The 16,191-nt window shown below is 38.7% G+C and overlaps 1 protein-coding gene across 1 annotated transcript in view; it reads right to left on the bottom strand.

The window, feature by feature from the left end:
* LOC118745596 (bromodomain-containing protein DDB_G0270170) overlaps positions 1-15,536 on the bottom strand; it is a gene marked incomplete at its 5' end in the record, with an annotated part of 156,215 nt that extends 140,679 nt beyond the window's left edge. The window contains 1 exon segment of the mRNA XM_036479106.1: positions 15,417-15,536. Coding sequence (XP_036334999.1) covers positions 15,417-15,536 — 120 coding nt within the window.
* Between the last annotated feature and the right edge of the window lie 655 nt (positions 15,537-16,191).

Genomic DNA, 16,191 nt, shown 5'->3' with positions numbered 1-16,191 from the left:
CAGAGACCGCTCAGTAGAGCTGTAAAACTATCGATAGTCATCCCATTCGATGTTTTCGATACTTTGCATTGAAACTACCGATACTATCGATAGTATCGGATAATTTTGAAATGCGTTGACGAAGCTATTTATATAAACTTTTTAGTTTTGTTTAGTTTCTGAAGAATTAGCTAATTGTTATATAGCGATTTTCAGTAACTTTGTCCTTTCTCTTCGATTTTTAAATGATTTTAATCCGATAATATAAAAACGTAAAATTCCCAATCGTAGAATAACAAATCGCTTGTAAACGTAAAGAATACTGTATGTATTACAAAAAACTTTCATCAGTCAACTTCGGCTACGAGACAGTATTTTTGCATAGAACTCACTCCAAAATTTACGGAAAAGTCCATATTTCAAGCGTATGCTAAAAGAACCCAAATCATTGTACAAATAGCCGAACCGTACATACATACAAGCATCCCCAAAATTTGACAATAACTGGCTTATATCAACAGTTTCTTCCATCGAAGCAGAAGCATTAACACCATAGTAAGGTTCCAAAAAGATATTCAAACTAGTTTTTAACCGACTTCAAAAAAAAAGGAGAAGGTTATCAATTCGTCGGAATATGTTTTTTTTTAGGTGTGTTACCGGATAACTTTGGACCACGTCAACCGATTTACATAGGTAGTTCTTTTTTCATCGGAAAGGTAGTGTCTTACAGGTGGTCCCACACTAATCTTTAGATCCGATCATTGGATCATGAACAAATTAACGGTACTCCTAAATTTTTATACGAGAATTGAAGTCGGATTTGTTTCTTGCTTAAAAATTACTTGTTTTAAAATTTAATTACACCCGATTTACATGATTCAACTACTTAAAGAAATTCTGGTTCATTATTTTTTGTGTTTTCTATTTGCGTTTACACGCTTCAATTTGGTTGAATTCAAGCTTTTGGTTCATTAAATGGGAAACAATGAAAATGAAGCAAGAAACTTTAACTCTTCCCTTTTCTTCTCAACCCCTCTCTTCCACTAGCAAGCAGAATTGAATTCAATACTTGAACCGTGTAAAACCCGGAAATAGGTAAAAAACAGTGATGTGCAAGCAAATTAATGTTGCCAAATTCCCATTTTCAAAAATAAAAAAATTCAGTAGTAGATATAATATACTTAAACAATATGTATATTTCCTCAAACAAAAACTATCGATAGTGGACAACGACCATTCGATAGTGCAAAAAAGGAGAACCATTCGATAGTACTATCGATAGTTTTACAGCTCTAGTGCAAACAAAAACAGAAAGCGATGAAAGCAAAGAACCTTATATTTGTAAAAGAAAAGGAAGTCAGCAACGAAATATTTGAATATTTATAGATTTTAATAATTATTTATTGATATTTCAGCCAAATCAGTGTTGTACCAATGACATGTAAACAAACATACTGACGTTTTTACAGGAAATAGTGCTTTTTGCATTCCCGTAAACTTCTGAATCTACTCTCCTTTTACTCTCACTTGAGAGAGTAAAATTATAGTTTAGAACTGAGGTTTTAGTCCGAAGAATGCTTGCTAGCCTAACTATTTAGAAACTACTGCACCACTGGGTGCAATTACACGTTATTTTTTCTTTGTTCTGCATATTTTGCGAAAGTCAAACAATGCAACAAATATGTTTAAATGGAACCCACTGCGGCATCAGATGATGATCTGAGATCTACCAGGTTTTGGATCAAACTTTGTGCAAAAATTAAAAATATTCTGCAAGGTTTAACATAAATTGCAAACATCTTAATTAGAATCTTAAACAAGTAAGAAAGTCTAAGTTCGGGTGGAGCCGAACATTAAATACCCGGCGCAAGTATTAAATATATGTTTTTTCACCTTTCCGAAATCTACCGCTAGATGGTAAGCCGGCGTGTATCAATTTTGAGTAATTTAGCGTCCTTAAATTTCGAAATATTGCAGTTTCAAGCATTTCTGAAATTTACCGTTATATGAAAAGCGGCCGTAATTTTAGTCCGATTTCAATAATTTTCAACGTTTTGCTTTTATGTGGCAAGCACAATAACTTTACCGAGTTTGGTACAAATTGGTAGAACGGTTACCGACATACATATATGTGATCATAAATAGGCGGTGCCACGCCCATTTTCCCAAATTTTACCATAAACGTATTTGCTTGCAACAACATCAATTTTGAATAAATTACATTTATAATTTCCTGATTTATCGAAGATTTTGTATTTGTCTAAATTACCGTTATATGGGATGTGGGCGTGGTTATTGTCCGATTTTTCAAAATTTCGGCCATTTATTATCGTGTACCAAGGCCAACAACTGTGCCAAGTTTGGAAGAAATTGGTGCAGCGGTTACCAAGATATACACATGTAACCAGTGGGCGTGGCTACGTGGCTATTTCTGAAAATTACCGTTATGTGGGAAGTGGGCGTGGTTACAGTCCGATTTCGCCCATTTTCAATACTATTCTACCTTCGATTAACGGAAGCCTACGTACCAAATTTCGTTGAGATATCTCAATTTTTGCTCGAGTTATCGTGTACACGGACGGACGGACAGACGGACAGACGGACGGACAGACAGACATGGCTTAATCGATTTCTCTATTCATTCGGAGCATTTATGTATACATTTGTCTATATCTATCTCGATTCGTTTTGGCTGTTACAAACAACCGTTATGTGAATAAAATTAATATAGCCTTGTGCACAAGTGTGCTCGGGTATAAAAAAATTAACTTTAGTATAATAAAGTGCAAGATTGAAGTTGCTAAAAATTGGGTTGAGTTTTGGCAAAAGCAGTTCCTTCCATATGAAGATATTTTTCGAACATATTGCGAAAGATTTCTGCAACCTTGCGGAGTGCTGCCAGCTTTCCTTTTTATCACATCACGATGTAGCGAACAAATGTGGCACGTTCCAAAAACCGCTACTTGGGATTTGCCGATTTTGAAAATTCTCAAGTAAAAGTAAAGAACGCTTTAGAAACTTTAGATGCACTGAAATTTGCTAATACTTTCACAAAAATCACTGTTTTTACCATTTTCGCTATTAATTCTTTTTATAAATCATATATTTTGCAATTTAACACAATAAAACCACGTTTCCTGTCGAAAAATTGAATATTGGGGAAATTTACTATTTTACACTTTATTTTATCCTCACATTTTGCCTGTTGTTAGTGTTTACTGTTGGACAATTTTTGCTCTTAGAATTAACTAAAACTACTCAAAAACGCGAATATGTGGTAGATTTCAGACCTTGTGTGGTAGATATGGTAGATGCTCAAAAAAGTGGCAGATCTACCACAATGTGGTAGAAGTCCGATCACTGCTTTCGTTTATGAGATAATAGAGAGAAATATGTATGTATGTGGTTTGTTGATGCTCTCTAAACACAAACGCGTGAAAGGCAAACGGTCTAGCAATGCGTGGTATTGTTGATCAACTTAATACTTTAATTAAACATGCTTGTTATTAAAATTTCATTTTAAAAATACCACTCTGTCCTACTGTGATAGAAATATGTCATTTTAAAACGTGAATCATAGAAATCGCCCCAGTACATCGGCTGTTTTGCTCTCACGTTTTTTTTGGGCTTTTATTTTATATATAGTATTGATTGATAAATATGCCATAAAATAAAAATAAAATAATAATAAAATCGCCTGAAAAATAAAAATCGGGCTACTGAAAATAGAGATTTCGGGCATTTTCTCAAGAACTGGTTAGTCGATTTTATTCTAGGTGTCCACAAGTCTAGCCACAAACCTTAGCTTTCATCTGTTATATAGCTTATATCTGGGAAAACTCTTGTTGTGCAGATATTAGGATTCAAATTGAAAAAATGTCGCTCCAAAAAGGGTCAAATGGTTAAAAATTAACATATTCGTCTAATTTGGTTACTTTAGGAAATAAAAATGACATACCCAGTTCTCCGAAAAAGTGCCCATTCGTCGATTGCCACTTAAACCGAAATTCCCTGCAAATCGCGGAATTTCCCGCGAGTTGACAAGTTGAAGGATGCAGCTATCTAATCACTTTGTACTTGTATTGGAAACCACAATTTGTGTGTATTTTAGAGTTTGTTCAAGTCAGATGCCGAAATTGTAAAATTTTTCCCCATTTTAATTGCAGGTATGTACACAGTATGCTACATGCGCTTGTCACCCGCACTTAACCTCCTGGGAAGACGCGTACAATATTACTTACAGTTGTACATAAATATGTATGGATGAATGCATTTAGTTCACCGAATGCGCCGCTACTACTTACATGCATATGTATAAATTGACACTGAGCAAAACTACTTAAGAAAAAATCATTAGTTTAATACAGTGGTGCACACAGGAATCTCCGGGAGCTACTCGGCTTTCGCATACAAGTCGTGTGTGCGCAGCTACCGAACTTATGCGCCGCTAGTTTAGAATTAAGCTTGAGAACAGCAAAATCGAATCACATAGTTGCACTTACAGTTCATTCGGCAGGGGAAAAGCGGTTGATATGTAAGTGGGTCATTTCCAAACGAAGTGCTATTTTTTTGTTCCCCCCCTTTTTATACCCGAGCGCACTTGTGCACAAGGGTATTATAACTTTGTTCACATAACGGTTGTTTGTAACAGGCAAAACGAATCGAGATAGATATAGACAAATGTATACATAAATGATCAGAATGAAAAGAGAAATCGATTAAGCGGTGACTGTCTGTCCGTCCGTCCGTCCGTCTGTCCGTCCGTGCACACGATAACTCGAGTAAAAATTAAGATATCCTAACGAAACTTGGCACGTGTACTTCTTTAGGGTGTAGGACGGATGGTATTGAAAATGGGCAAAATCGGACAATAACCACGCCTACCTCCCATATAACGGTAATTTTCAGAAATACGAAAACGGCGATATTTTAGTAACTACTGAAGATTATTCACTCAAAATTTATATTTACAATAAGTCTTAGACAAAAAATAAGAATATTAAAAATTTTTGGAAAATGGGCGTAGCCCCGCCCACTTATGGTTACATGTGTATATCTTGGTAATCCAAATTCGGCACAGTTGTTGGCCTTGATATAACATACGAAATGGCCGAATATTTTGAAAATCGGAGAATAACCACGCCGACATCCCATATAACGGTAATTTAGAGAAATACGAAATCTTCGATAAATCAGTAAATATTAAAGCTAAGTTATTCAAAATTGGTGCTTCCAATATTTCTTTACCAAGAAATACGGTTATGATAAAGTTTTGGAAAATGGGCGTGGCACCGCCCACTTATGATCACATATATGTATCTCGGTAACCGTTCTACCAATTTGTACCAAACTTGGTGTGGTTATTGTGCTTGCCACATAGAAGAAAAACGTTGAAAATTATTGAAATCGGACTAAAATTACGACCGCTTTTCATATAACAGTAAATTTCGGAAATTGATACACCCGGCTTACCATGTAGCGGTAGCTTTCGGAAAGGTGGAAAACATATATGTTCTGTTCCTTTGAACTTCGGACTAAAACCTGTGGAACTGTCAAACTACAATTTTACGCTCTCAAATGAGAGTAAAAGGAGAACAGATGCAGAAGTGCATAGGAACGCAAAAAGCACTATTTTCTGTAAAAACGTCAGACGGTTTGTTTACATGTCATTGGCACTTCACTGATTTGGCTGAAATATCACTAAATAATTAATAAAATCTATACATATTTAAATATTTCGTTGTTTACTTCCATTTTATAACAAATATAAGGTTCTTTGCTTTCACCGCTTTCTATTTTTGTCTGCACATGTAAATCAGCTGATCGTTTGACAATTTTTAGGAACTTACAGGAAAAAAATCTCCGGACTAAATCCTGTAACTTCTGACTAGGAACAGTTGCTCAGTTACTCTCTCAAATGTGTTCCCACTTACAGGTTTTATGTCAATAGGAACGACTTCCTGTAAGTTCTGACTAAATCCTGTAAACCGGACTGCTATTGGAACAGACTAATGTATTTAATACTTGCGCCGGGTATTTAATGTTCGGCTCCGCCCGAACTTAGACTTTCTTACTTATTAAATTTTTTTTGGTGGTAAAAACGAAGTATCCAAAACAGCATTATACGAACCAAATAACAAGCCACTTACAAATCTGTTTTTTTTTTTAGTGTAAGCCGTTTTGTTTTCGTTCGCGAACGGTATTTCTTTGATATATTTGACCTACTTCATATACAAATATTTGTCCCCGCTGGTTATTCGTAATTAACACGAAAACAAAGTTTAAGCTAAGAAACAATGAAAAAAGGCGTAACTGTTTGTAAATGAGCACCTTAACCTTTATTGTTTTATTCTATTTTCGCCTGAAAAATTGTATCAACATAAGCGTGGCTTTTTATTATAATATTGGCCCTCCGAATTTTCCTAAATGTAACTTTTTTATTTTCTTGTTTATTTGTTTTCGTGAAATAAGACTATTGGAAAAAACCCGAAAAATGTGAAATATTTCCAGAATGTCACTTCTAGGTGAAAAAGGATTTTTTTATTTAAAAAGCTTATTTCTCCAAAAGTGTTCAAATGGCATATATGGGAAATTGTTGCCGAAGAAATATTAAACAGAAAAGGTTGCTTTCTAAAAAATATCATGACATGAAACCACGAAAAATGTCATGAAGAAGGTCGAAAAAACTTCAAAATTAGTTTATGTAATAAATTGGATTCAAAGTAATATGCAAATGTTTAAAAAGCATGCATTTAATGTTAAAACTCAGTACAATGCTTATCGGTTAGTATAATTTTTTCTAACAGTTCCTAAACTTAGGATTAAGCCTTTAGCATTTTTTTAAAAAGTGACATTCTGGAAAATATTTTACAAAAATGCAAAAGTAAAGAATAAATGTATCTTTCGTATTCTGCACAAATTTTTACGTCGGTAAACGGTTTCAGAGGTAAATTTAACAATCTTAAAAAAATATATAATTAATACTTGCCATGGAGACTTTTTTTGGAAATTATCCAAGGACATACGGTCACTAGACACGAATAAAGGCGCGACCTCAAAAGTTGACCGCGAAAAAATGCGCACAATAAAAACTTCAGCGAAGAAAGCCTCTTAACATAGTTGACGGCGAAGAAAGACGCGTTAAAATATTAGACGGCGAAGAAGGACGCGTAAACTTATTTTCGCGGTCAACTATGTTTGCGGGTGTAATAGTATGTACATTCCGTAAATAGTTTTGGGGGAATAATGCTGCATAAATCTATGATTACGCGTCTTTCTTCGCCGTCAACTAAGTTTTTCTTAAGCGCCTTTTTTTCGTAAAATTTTTTTTATGCGTCTTTTTTCGCCGTCGTAACACTAACGCGCCTTTATTCGTGTCTACCCTGCAAACCAAAGTTCCCGAAATCTTAACGAAATCTTTAGGAGTATCTGATTTCTGTAATGATTTTTTTCCGAATCTTCAAAGAAAATTATATGAAGTGGTTGACACGAACTCGTAAAGAAATTTCTGTACGAAAAATAAAGAAAATTCTGAAAAAAGTCTGCAAGAAATTCTTCACATAGTAGCATTATTTTCATTTCTTTACCGATTTTCTTCCGAAATTTCGTAAAAGAATGTAAGTGTGCGTAATTGATTTCATTTTAGAAAATTCGGCAAAAAATCGGATGGGATATTTCCGAATACTTTCAAAATTCTTTACGATTCAGAATACTCTGAAAAAATGGTTTGCAGGGTAGTGACGATACATACATAAATTCATATGTGTGTATGTTCCAATTTACAAACATACATATGTTTAATTTGTTGTGTCAACCACATACTGCACATGAGTGTGAAGCGACGCTTTGTCTTTCGTTTCCCTGCAAAAAATGCGACTAATCTGAGATGACTCCGAGAGCAATCGCAAATGAACTTGCGACTAATACCACTTTTGATCTCTTTATATGGAATGAACTGTTCGCTTTTGTTTGATCATGTCCTATGAAGAGACTAATTGTTCACCTTTATACCCGAACGGGTCTAAAACGCGACTACTCAATTTTAAAAATAAAAATAAAAATTTGCGCCAGCTGCGATTCGAACCGAGGTTAACAGTTTTGTTAAGCGAATACTCTCGCTCTGTGTCAACGCCGTACATAAAATTTCATTGAGTAAGTGCGTATATATCATTAAATCTTGAATAGTACCCGTTAGAGATGAGTTGGGCACTAAGTGATCTCCAATTTTACCCGTAAGGGATGAGTCTAGACTAATTGATCTCCAATAATACCCGTATGAGACTAGTTGCGACTAATTAATGCCCAATTGTACCCGATTAAGAGTAGTCTCGGAATACTCTCTTTAGAGATTTGTCTCAAAATTTTTTACAGGGTTATAAATGTGTACATATGTATGTATATACATGTATGCATTTAGCAAGTTCAATAACCCTGTATTTCTGCTGCAGTTTTTCTGGTGACTGGTGCTGGTGATTCCATGCATCACCGATTGTTAGGCAATTAACTAGCGACAGGTTATGCGACGCTCATATTGAAAGTATCACATACTAGCGATTTTATGCATTACTGGTTAATTTTGTGACTAGTACACGTCTGGGTACCACTAACAATTTCGATCACCCGTCAGTAGTGAGTACTGGTCACCTGATATTAGCGATACCAATTCTTTTGCCTAACGAATTTAACATGGCAATGTCATTGAAGCGTACCGAGCGGTGCGCGTGGTTTGTCCTTTCGCTAGCGATTACCTGTTGCACAAGTGACGATTACTAATGGCTAGCGCATTGCCTAACGACCAGCAATGCACAAAATCGCTAGTATGTCATGCAACACTCCGAAACCATTATGGGCTAGACATTTGGCATTTTTGGACACGGTCTCAAGCAGACAGGGGGCGTGACCCGTTTGGGCTTGCCCAAATCCGAGCACCCTTGCCTGCTTACGAAACCGCGTGGCTAGCGGGCGTTGAAGGGGGCGAACCACCCCCTGCAGCGCCTAGCTACCACGAATACATACGGGGGAGACTGGGAAACCTTTCGATGCCCTGGGGGACCGCACTAATGATCAGTTTGTCCTTAGGTCACCAATCTGGACCGCCAACACCGCTACCGCCCTAAGGCCGAGATCGCTACCGAAACCGCCCGCAAATATTACCGAGGACCGCTAATCGTACTCTCGCTGCCATTCCGGGCCGCCGCTACCGTCTCCGCCACCAATAGGGCCCGGACCGCCGCTCTTATCACCGGGGCCGCCACCACTACTGCCGCCCCAGGCCGAAGCTATCATCACCGAAGACTGCGAAGTCTGACTATCGCCAACCATGACCGCTGTCACCGTCACCACCATCAGGGCCCGCTCCTACTGTCATCGCCACTGGGGCCACTGCAATTATTGTCGCCCAGGCCGCCGTTACAACCATCGCCGTCCAGGACCGCTGTCACCGTCGTAGTTAAAAAGGGCCGCATTTGCTCCTCGCCAAAAACAAGACCGCATACAACACCACTGCGGGGGTTCGCTGCCGCTCTCATCATTATATGGGCCACTGCCAACGTCGCCGCTGAGGCTGCCGTCACAGTCATCGCAGTCGCCGTCACAACCACCGCTATTGCTCTCATTGCCACGCTCTTCGCTACGACTGACGCGTACCACTGCCAATCTTGCTGTTACCAGTAGCGCTCCCGTCGCCGTAAAAATACCCGCCGAACAATCTCCGACTCTCCCCTCCAGGACAAGTTTCCGGTATTCTAGATAGCCGCGTGTGTGTGTGTTTTATTTGATGGGGGTTAGTGGGACCTTCGCTGGACTCTGGAGCAGCTGAGCATACCTCAGCCATCGACAAAACCTACCTCATAAATGGCGCCCGAGCAGGGACTCAGCTCTGCAAGCGTATGTGCAAGAACCTCAACAAGCACCAACACTGCGGAAGCAGGCTCATCGAACACACCATAACTAGTAAACGACACACGGATGAGCGAAAATCTGACCACCACACTAAACATTGACTCCCTTGGCTGGGTACATCTCTTGAAGAAAGAGAGATTGGTGGACGAATGGTGGGGCATCATATACCCATTGAAGGGAGCACTGTCGCTGACCTACACAGCACCCTGAGCAACCTCGTCAGGGCAAAAAGAAACCGCAAATCGACCGAAAACCTTCTCAAAAAACTAGAGATGGAGATCGCTGCCGAAGAAGCTAGCATGGCGAAATCACCACACAAACTAACTCCTACAATTAGCCTTGGCGAATCCCTCTTGCACGCCGGGAGGGGGGAGGGGGGGGAGCGGGGGTGGTGGTGCAAGACTAACCGTCCAGAAACGAGACTACATGAGCAATGCCGAAGTAATGAGCACAGTACGCCGTTGGGATGTACACTACTCCGGCGGCGACACTCTGCACGACTTCTTGGAGAGGATTGAGGAGCTGGCGGAATGCTACCAAATCACGCCAGACTAACTCCCCCCCAACCCTATCCGAAATACCCCGCGGCAAAGCACCCCAATGGTTCCGCGTCCGAAGACATAATCATCTGGGTCGTATTCCGCACCGAAGTCGAACCATTCTTTCTTCCGCGTCGACACGTAAGTCAGTTGGAAGACGCCATTCGCCAGCGGAAACAGAAAAACCGAGAAAAGGTCAAGGACTACATCCTCGCCCTCCAAACGCTAATCCGACAACACCCAACGATGTGAAACGAAGACCACTTGGAGCGCATCTACGAAGGCTTGCAAGTGGAGTACCGACTATTCATAAAGCGGAGCGAATTCCAGACTTTCGACGAGTTGATGGGGCTCACGGTCGAATATGAGCTGCTGGAGATGCAAAAAGCGCGGACACCACCGCTTTCAGTGTAGAGGCCCTATTCTGCTCTCGATGCGGAAGAGATGGTACCCTCTTCAAGGATTGCCTGTGTCGCAAGGAGAAAACAGCCACCCTCAAATCATCCGCCGATCAACCAACCACGTCTCGACCAGGCTGGAAAGGTCCCGATGGCCGCTTCTATGCGTGGCATGGATGTCCGATCCCTAATCGATACTGGAGCCCCGTTAACATACATCAATGAATACCTACGCAAGCATCTGGAGCAGCGCAATATTCAGCTACAACCCGACAAACAAAACGTGCAACTAGCAGACCAAACGTCAAAATTGAATAGAACGGCCGAGCAACAAGCACACTGGTTGCCATCATACCCGATCTGGCCGAAAGAATGATATTAGGAATGGACTTTTTGCCGCAACGAGGCATTGTCGTGTCACTAGACAACCAGCCACTAGCTCCCACCCCACCGCCGAGAGCCGATCCTACGGCCGTTCTGTGCAGCTTAACCGAAAGGACGCACCTGAAAGAGAAGCAAAACAAAAGACTGGCCGATTTCTTGGAAATCCACAAAGTGCGAATTTCCTAAATTACCGGGCCAAGCACCACCGACGAACGCGAGATCACACCCCGGCATTATCGACCACTTCAACAACGCTACTACCCACGCAATCCTGCCATGCACCAGGTGATACGGAGACAGCCACATCCATCCGTAAACGCCGTTGGTGACAACCAACCCCACCGGACGAACCACAGCCCATTTCACCACGGCGACCGCCATTTGAAGCCGTGCCATGGCCACCAAACAAACCACGGGTCCTTAGCGTTAAAATATTTCACGATCCACCGCTCGCCCACGTTGCGCCCAAGCCACGCGACCAGCTGTTCGCCATATCGGACCACACAGCCGAAGCAGCGACAACAGCCGCCAAAACCACCAACTCAGCCCGGGAGACCACCGCCGAACCAAGGGTCACCCAACCATCACCCGATGTGGGCCCGGCTAAAGAGAATGAGAAGCCGGCCACCAGAGACACAGCTGATCCATTCAAAAAAATCTGCGGTTGAGACGATCCAAAACAACCGAGAGCGATGGCGATTCCGATGGAAGATGCACCGCATGCGCCATACAAACAGACGCGAGCCACGCCACCGTCCAACCAAGGTCATCGAGTTCACGAATTAGACAAACAACACCTCTTTTCTTCAAGGAAAAATTTGGAAATTTATTTTTGAAACCAATTAAGCTTAAGATAACTTGAATAATACAAAAAAAAAACAAAAAAAAAGTACATATTCATTATTTAACAACTTACAACTGCACATAGGTACAACTACCCTGTAGGATCTCGGAATAGACTTGGAGCACACCACAAACTAGACTGCAAGTGGTTGTAAGTAGTCCAAAGTTTGGTCCAACAACATGTAAAATTCTATTTACATTTAACATTGAATGTCCTAGGCTGGACCAATTGTCCGCTTCTGCAATACGTTGTAACCAATGGGGAATAAAACACAAAAATAAAACATGCGCCAGCTGCGATTCGAACCGGGGTTCTCAGATTTTTCTTGGTTGGTCTAGATACAAAGCTACTATACCTACGACTATATTTTTCGAGCAATTGGACCAATCTTTCCTTTTTTTAGTATAGCTCGACCCTGCGCCACCTATCGGAAAAGTTAACAGTTTGTGCACACCTCCTCCGAAACACCTTTTCAACAAAGCAACAATCGCTCGAATCCGTTAAGAAACATAGGAGAAAATTGTTCCCAATTAATTCATGCTTGCCTATTTATATATAGATATATGAGAACATATTGCATGGAACTGAGTTTGCCATACCTCGACTTTGGAGCCAGCTATCGGGCAGGTGTATTTACACTTATGTAGCGATTGTAAATTCTGAGTTTGAAGCAAATCGGACTACAAATGCGATTTTTTAGTATAGCTTGACCCCTGCGCCACCTATCGGAAAAGTTAAAAGCTTGTGCACTCCTCTTCCGAAACACCTTTCCAACAAAGCAACAATCGTTCGAATCGGTTAAGAAACATAGGAGAAAATTGTTCCCAATTAATTCATGCTTGCCTATTTATATATAGACTAGCTTATATCCGCGGGTTTCACCCCGCGCTTTTACACAAATATGAAAAATAATTTAATGATGTTAGATTTTATTTCTGTGCCCATTTCGTTATTGCCCGTTATTTTCTAAGCGAGTTAAGGTATTTAGGCCGTTTAGAACTATGAAATTATAAAATCTCCTCTCTCCTCCCTCTAAGTTTACCTTAAAAGGTTTCCAGGTATACGACGCGTGAACGTAAAACCTTTTTGGAGGTGCCACGGCGAGTTCTAATATTTCCAACTCAAATTTAGTAACCTGGCCTTGATAAAATACCACTTCTCATTACTGTAGTAAATGCCTAAAAAGAGCTTTAGATTATAAGGTGGAACCCGGCTCTCCCTTTTCCATTTAATGAAATTTATTCTGTCTTCCACAAACACTTCCAGGGATATGTGGCAAGAAAAAGTAAATTTGTACCTCCAGAGATATGATTGAAAAATCAATTTGCATGGGAGTTGCCACACCACCTTTTCCAATAATTCTCATTTTTCTCCATGAGTATGGTATTAGTTTCACATAAATAAATACATATGTATTTCCATACCAAGCTTGAGTGTGATTTACTCCAAACATTTGAAGAGATATGCAATATGAAACTTTCAGTCAGTATGGGAGGTGATACGCCTCTTTTCCAAAAACGTCCATTTTTCTCCGTGAATATGAACATGATTTCACACAGTGTTGGCAAACTGTTAATCTGATTAATGATTCAAATGTTAATCGCGTTTGACGATTAAAATTAATTAGTCGAAGTCAACTGTACGATTAATGATAACATTTTTTTAATCGTTAATCGCTGGCTGCGATTACGTTTAATTAATTTAAAACATTAATCGTTAATCCAATTAAAAATAAAATCTGATTAATTTGTCTAGTTTGTCCGAGTTTGAAACCAAACACCAGTTATAGTAATTATTTTGTGTTTTACGCTTATAAAAAGCACATAAATAAAAAAATTATAATTATTGTTATTAGTAATACATAAACTGGGAACTTTTACAAACCTAGTTTGTAAAACGTTTGTTGGTATATATCTTAATGAATATGCACACCAAATTACTTAGATTGATGAGGAAACCCGACTTAGCCATACCGGATAAACTTGGTTTTTGTGCACAGGGAAATTCCAGCATAACTTAATGAATCACCAAACCTACTTGATCAAATGAAGAGTTAATGATTAAAAATTATTTTTTTAATCGCGGTTACGATTAACTGTTTAGTCAGATTAAAATTAATCATGATTAACTGTAATCAGATTGAATTTAATCGAATTAACTTACTGATTAAAACATCAATCGATTAATACCAATATTGATTTCACATACATATCACTATACCAAGTTTCCGTTCTCCCCCACAAATACTTCCAGAGATATATATGTAATATGAAAATTCCAATTTGTATGGGCCTTTAGTTACCGGACTTACTTTCAGTCTAAGACCATCCTTCCGAAATCCGTAGTAAGTGTACTAAATTTCGTTCTGATCGGAACACCGGTTAAGGAAGTAGCCTATTTTTTCAATCCAGGTCATACACCATCTTTGAACAAATTTTCATTTTCAAACAGGTGGAAATTCTTAAAAAAGTAGCCTATTTTCCAGTCTAGGTCATAAGCTATCTGTGTACAAACTTTCATGCAAATCAGTTCAGGCATTTACACGTATTAGTTTAATTAAACTTTCCTAATACGTGATAACTCTTAAAATAGTAGCCTATTTTCCAACATAGGTCATAAGCTATCTCTGTGCGAAATTTCATGCAAATCTGTTCAGTCGTTTCCGCGTATTAATTTTATTAAAACTTTTTTAACAACTCTTTGGCAACTCTTCCAAAAAATTCGCCTATTTTCCACTGTAGGTCATAAGCTATCTGCTTGCAAAATTTCATGCAAATCCGCTCACATTCTTCCGCGTATTAATTTAATTAAACTTTTCTAGCAGGTGGTGACTTAAAAAAAGTAGCCTATTTTTTAACCTAGCTCATAAGCTATCTGTGTGAAAACCTCCACGCAAATCAGTTCATTCATTTCCGCGTATTAATTAAATTAAACATTTCTAACAGGTGGCAACTCTTAAAAAAAGTAGCCTACTTTCTAACGTAGGTCATAAGCTATCTGTGTGAGAAGTTTCATGCAAATCCGTTTAGTCATTTCCGTGTATTAATTTAATTAAACTTTTCAACAGGTGGCAACTCTTCCAAAAAATTAGCCTGTTTCTCACTGTAGGTCATAAGCTATCAGCTTGCGAAATTTCATGCAAATCCATTTAGTCGTTTCCGCGTATTAATATAATGAAACTTTTTTAACGGGTGGCAACTCTTAAAGAATAGCCTATTAACCAATCTGGGTCATAAGCTATCTGTGTGCTAAATTTCATGCAAATCCGTTCAGTCGTTTCCGCGTGATGGTTTCCCAAACATCCAAACATACAAACTTTCACATTTATAATATTAGTAAGATAAGATTAGTAAGATAAGCAAATATACTTACCCTCCACCAAGACTGCGGGTGGTCGAATAATATGGCTCCCAAATGTTATATTCAAAGGGATCGCGATATGTCGGTATTTCGTTCGTAATCTCCGCAGCTCTGGATTGTCTCTTTGAAAAGCTGCAAGTGGAATGGAAAAAATAGTAAATTGAGAAGTCGAAAACGAAACGACTATTTAATATAAAAAATCAAATAAAAAACTTTATAAGTTACCACGTTTCTATAAATGGACTGAAAATTCGAAAACAGTTTTTCCTGTCCCCATAAAATTTCTCTTTATAAGTTTTGATTTTAAAATTGTAGCAAAGGTCATTATAAAAAATTTGTGATTTAAACTGAAGATAGACTTATTTGATATCAATTATTTTGGGAAAGCAAATTTAAAATCAACGAAAAGCCAAACAAAAATCTAAATGTTTTATTTTTCTCAAATAAATTTCTAAAAACGCTATCTAAATCCAAATGATTTATTCAAATGTTTAACATTGAATTCAATTCCATTGAAACGTACTATAATTCTTCTAATCTATACTGGAATAAGACTGTAGATTGTTTTTCTGTTTGAACTCACTAATCTCCGGAACTACTGAATGGATTTTCACGGGGCTTTAACTGGTATCTAGACAGAGACCTCGGACGTAACATAGGCTATATTTTGTCAAAACTGGAATGTGGATAAAAAAGATATACCAATTTTTGCAAACAAAATTTACTTTGCACCAAATTCTTTTGAATACAATTTTTCTTTTCAACGGCATCAACATATGCCAGTGTT

This window comes from Rhagoletis pomonella, unplaced genomic scaffold, assembly GCF_013731165.1.
Source record: "Rhagoletis pomonella isolate Grant_MI unplaced genomic scaffold, Rhpom_1.0 Rhpom_scaffold_00009, whole genome shotgun sequence".
NCBI classification, from domain to species: Eukaryota; Metazoa; Arthropoda; class Insecta; order Diptera; family Tephritidae; genus Rhagoletis; species Rhagoletis pomonella.
This window is presented reverse-complemented; position numbering and strand designations above follow the sequence as displayed.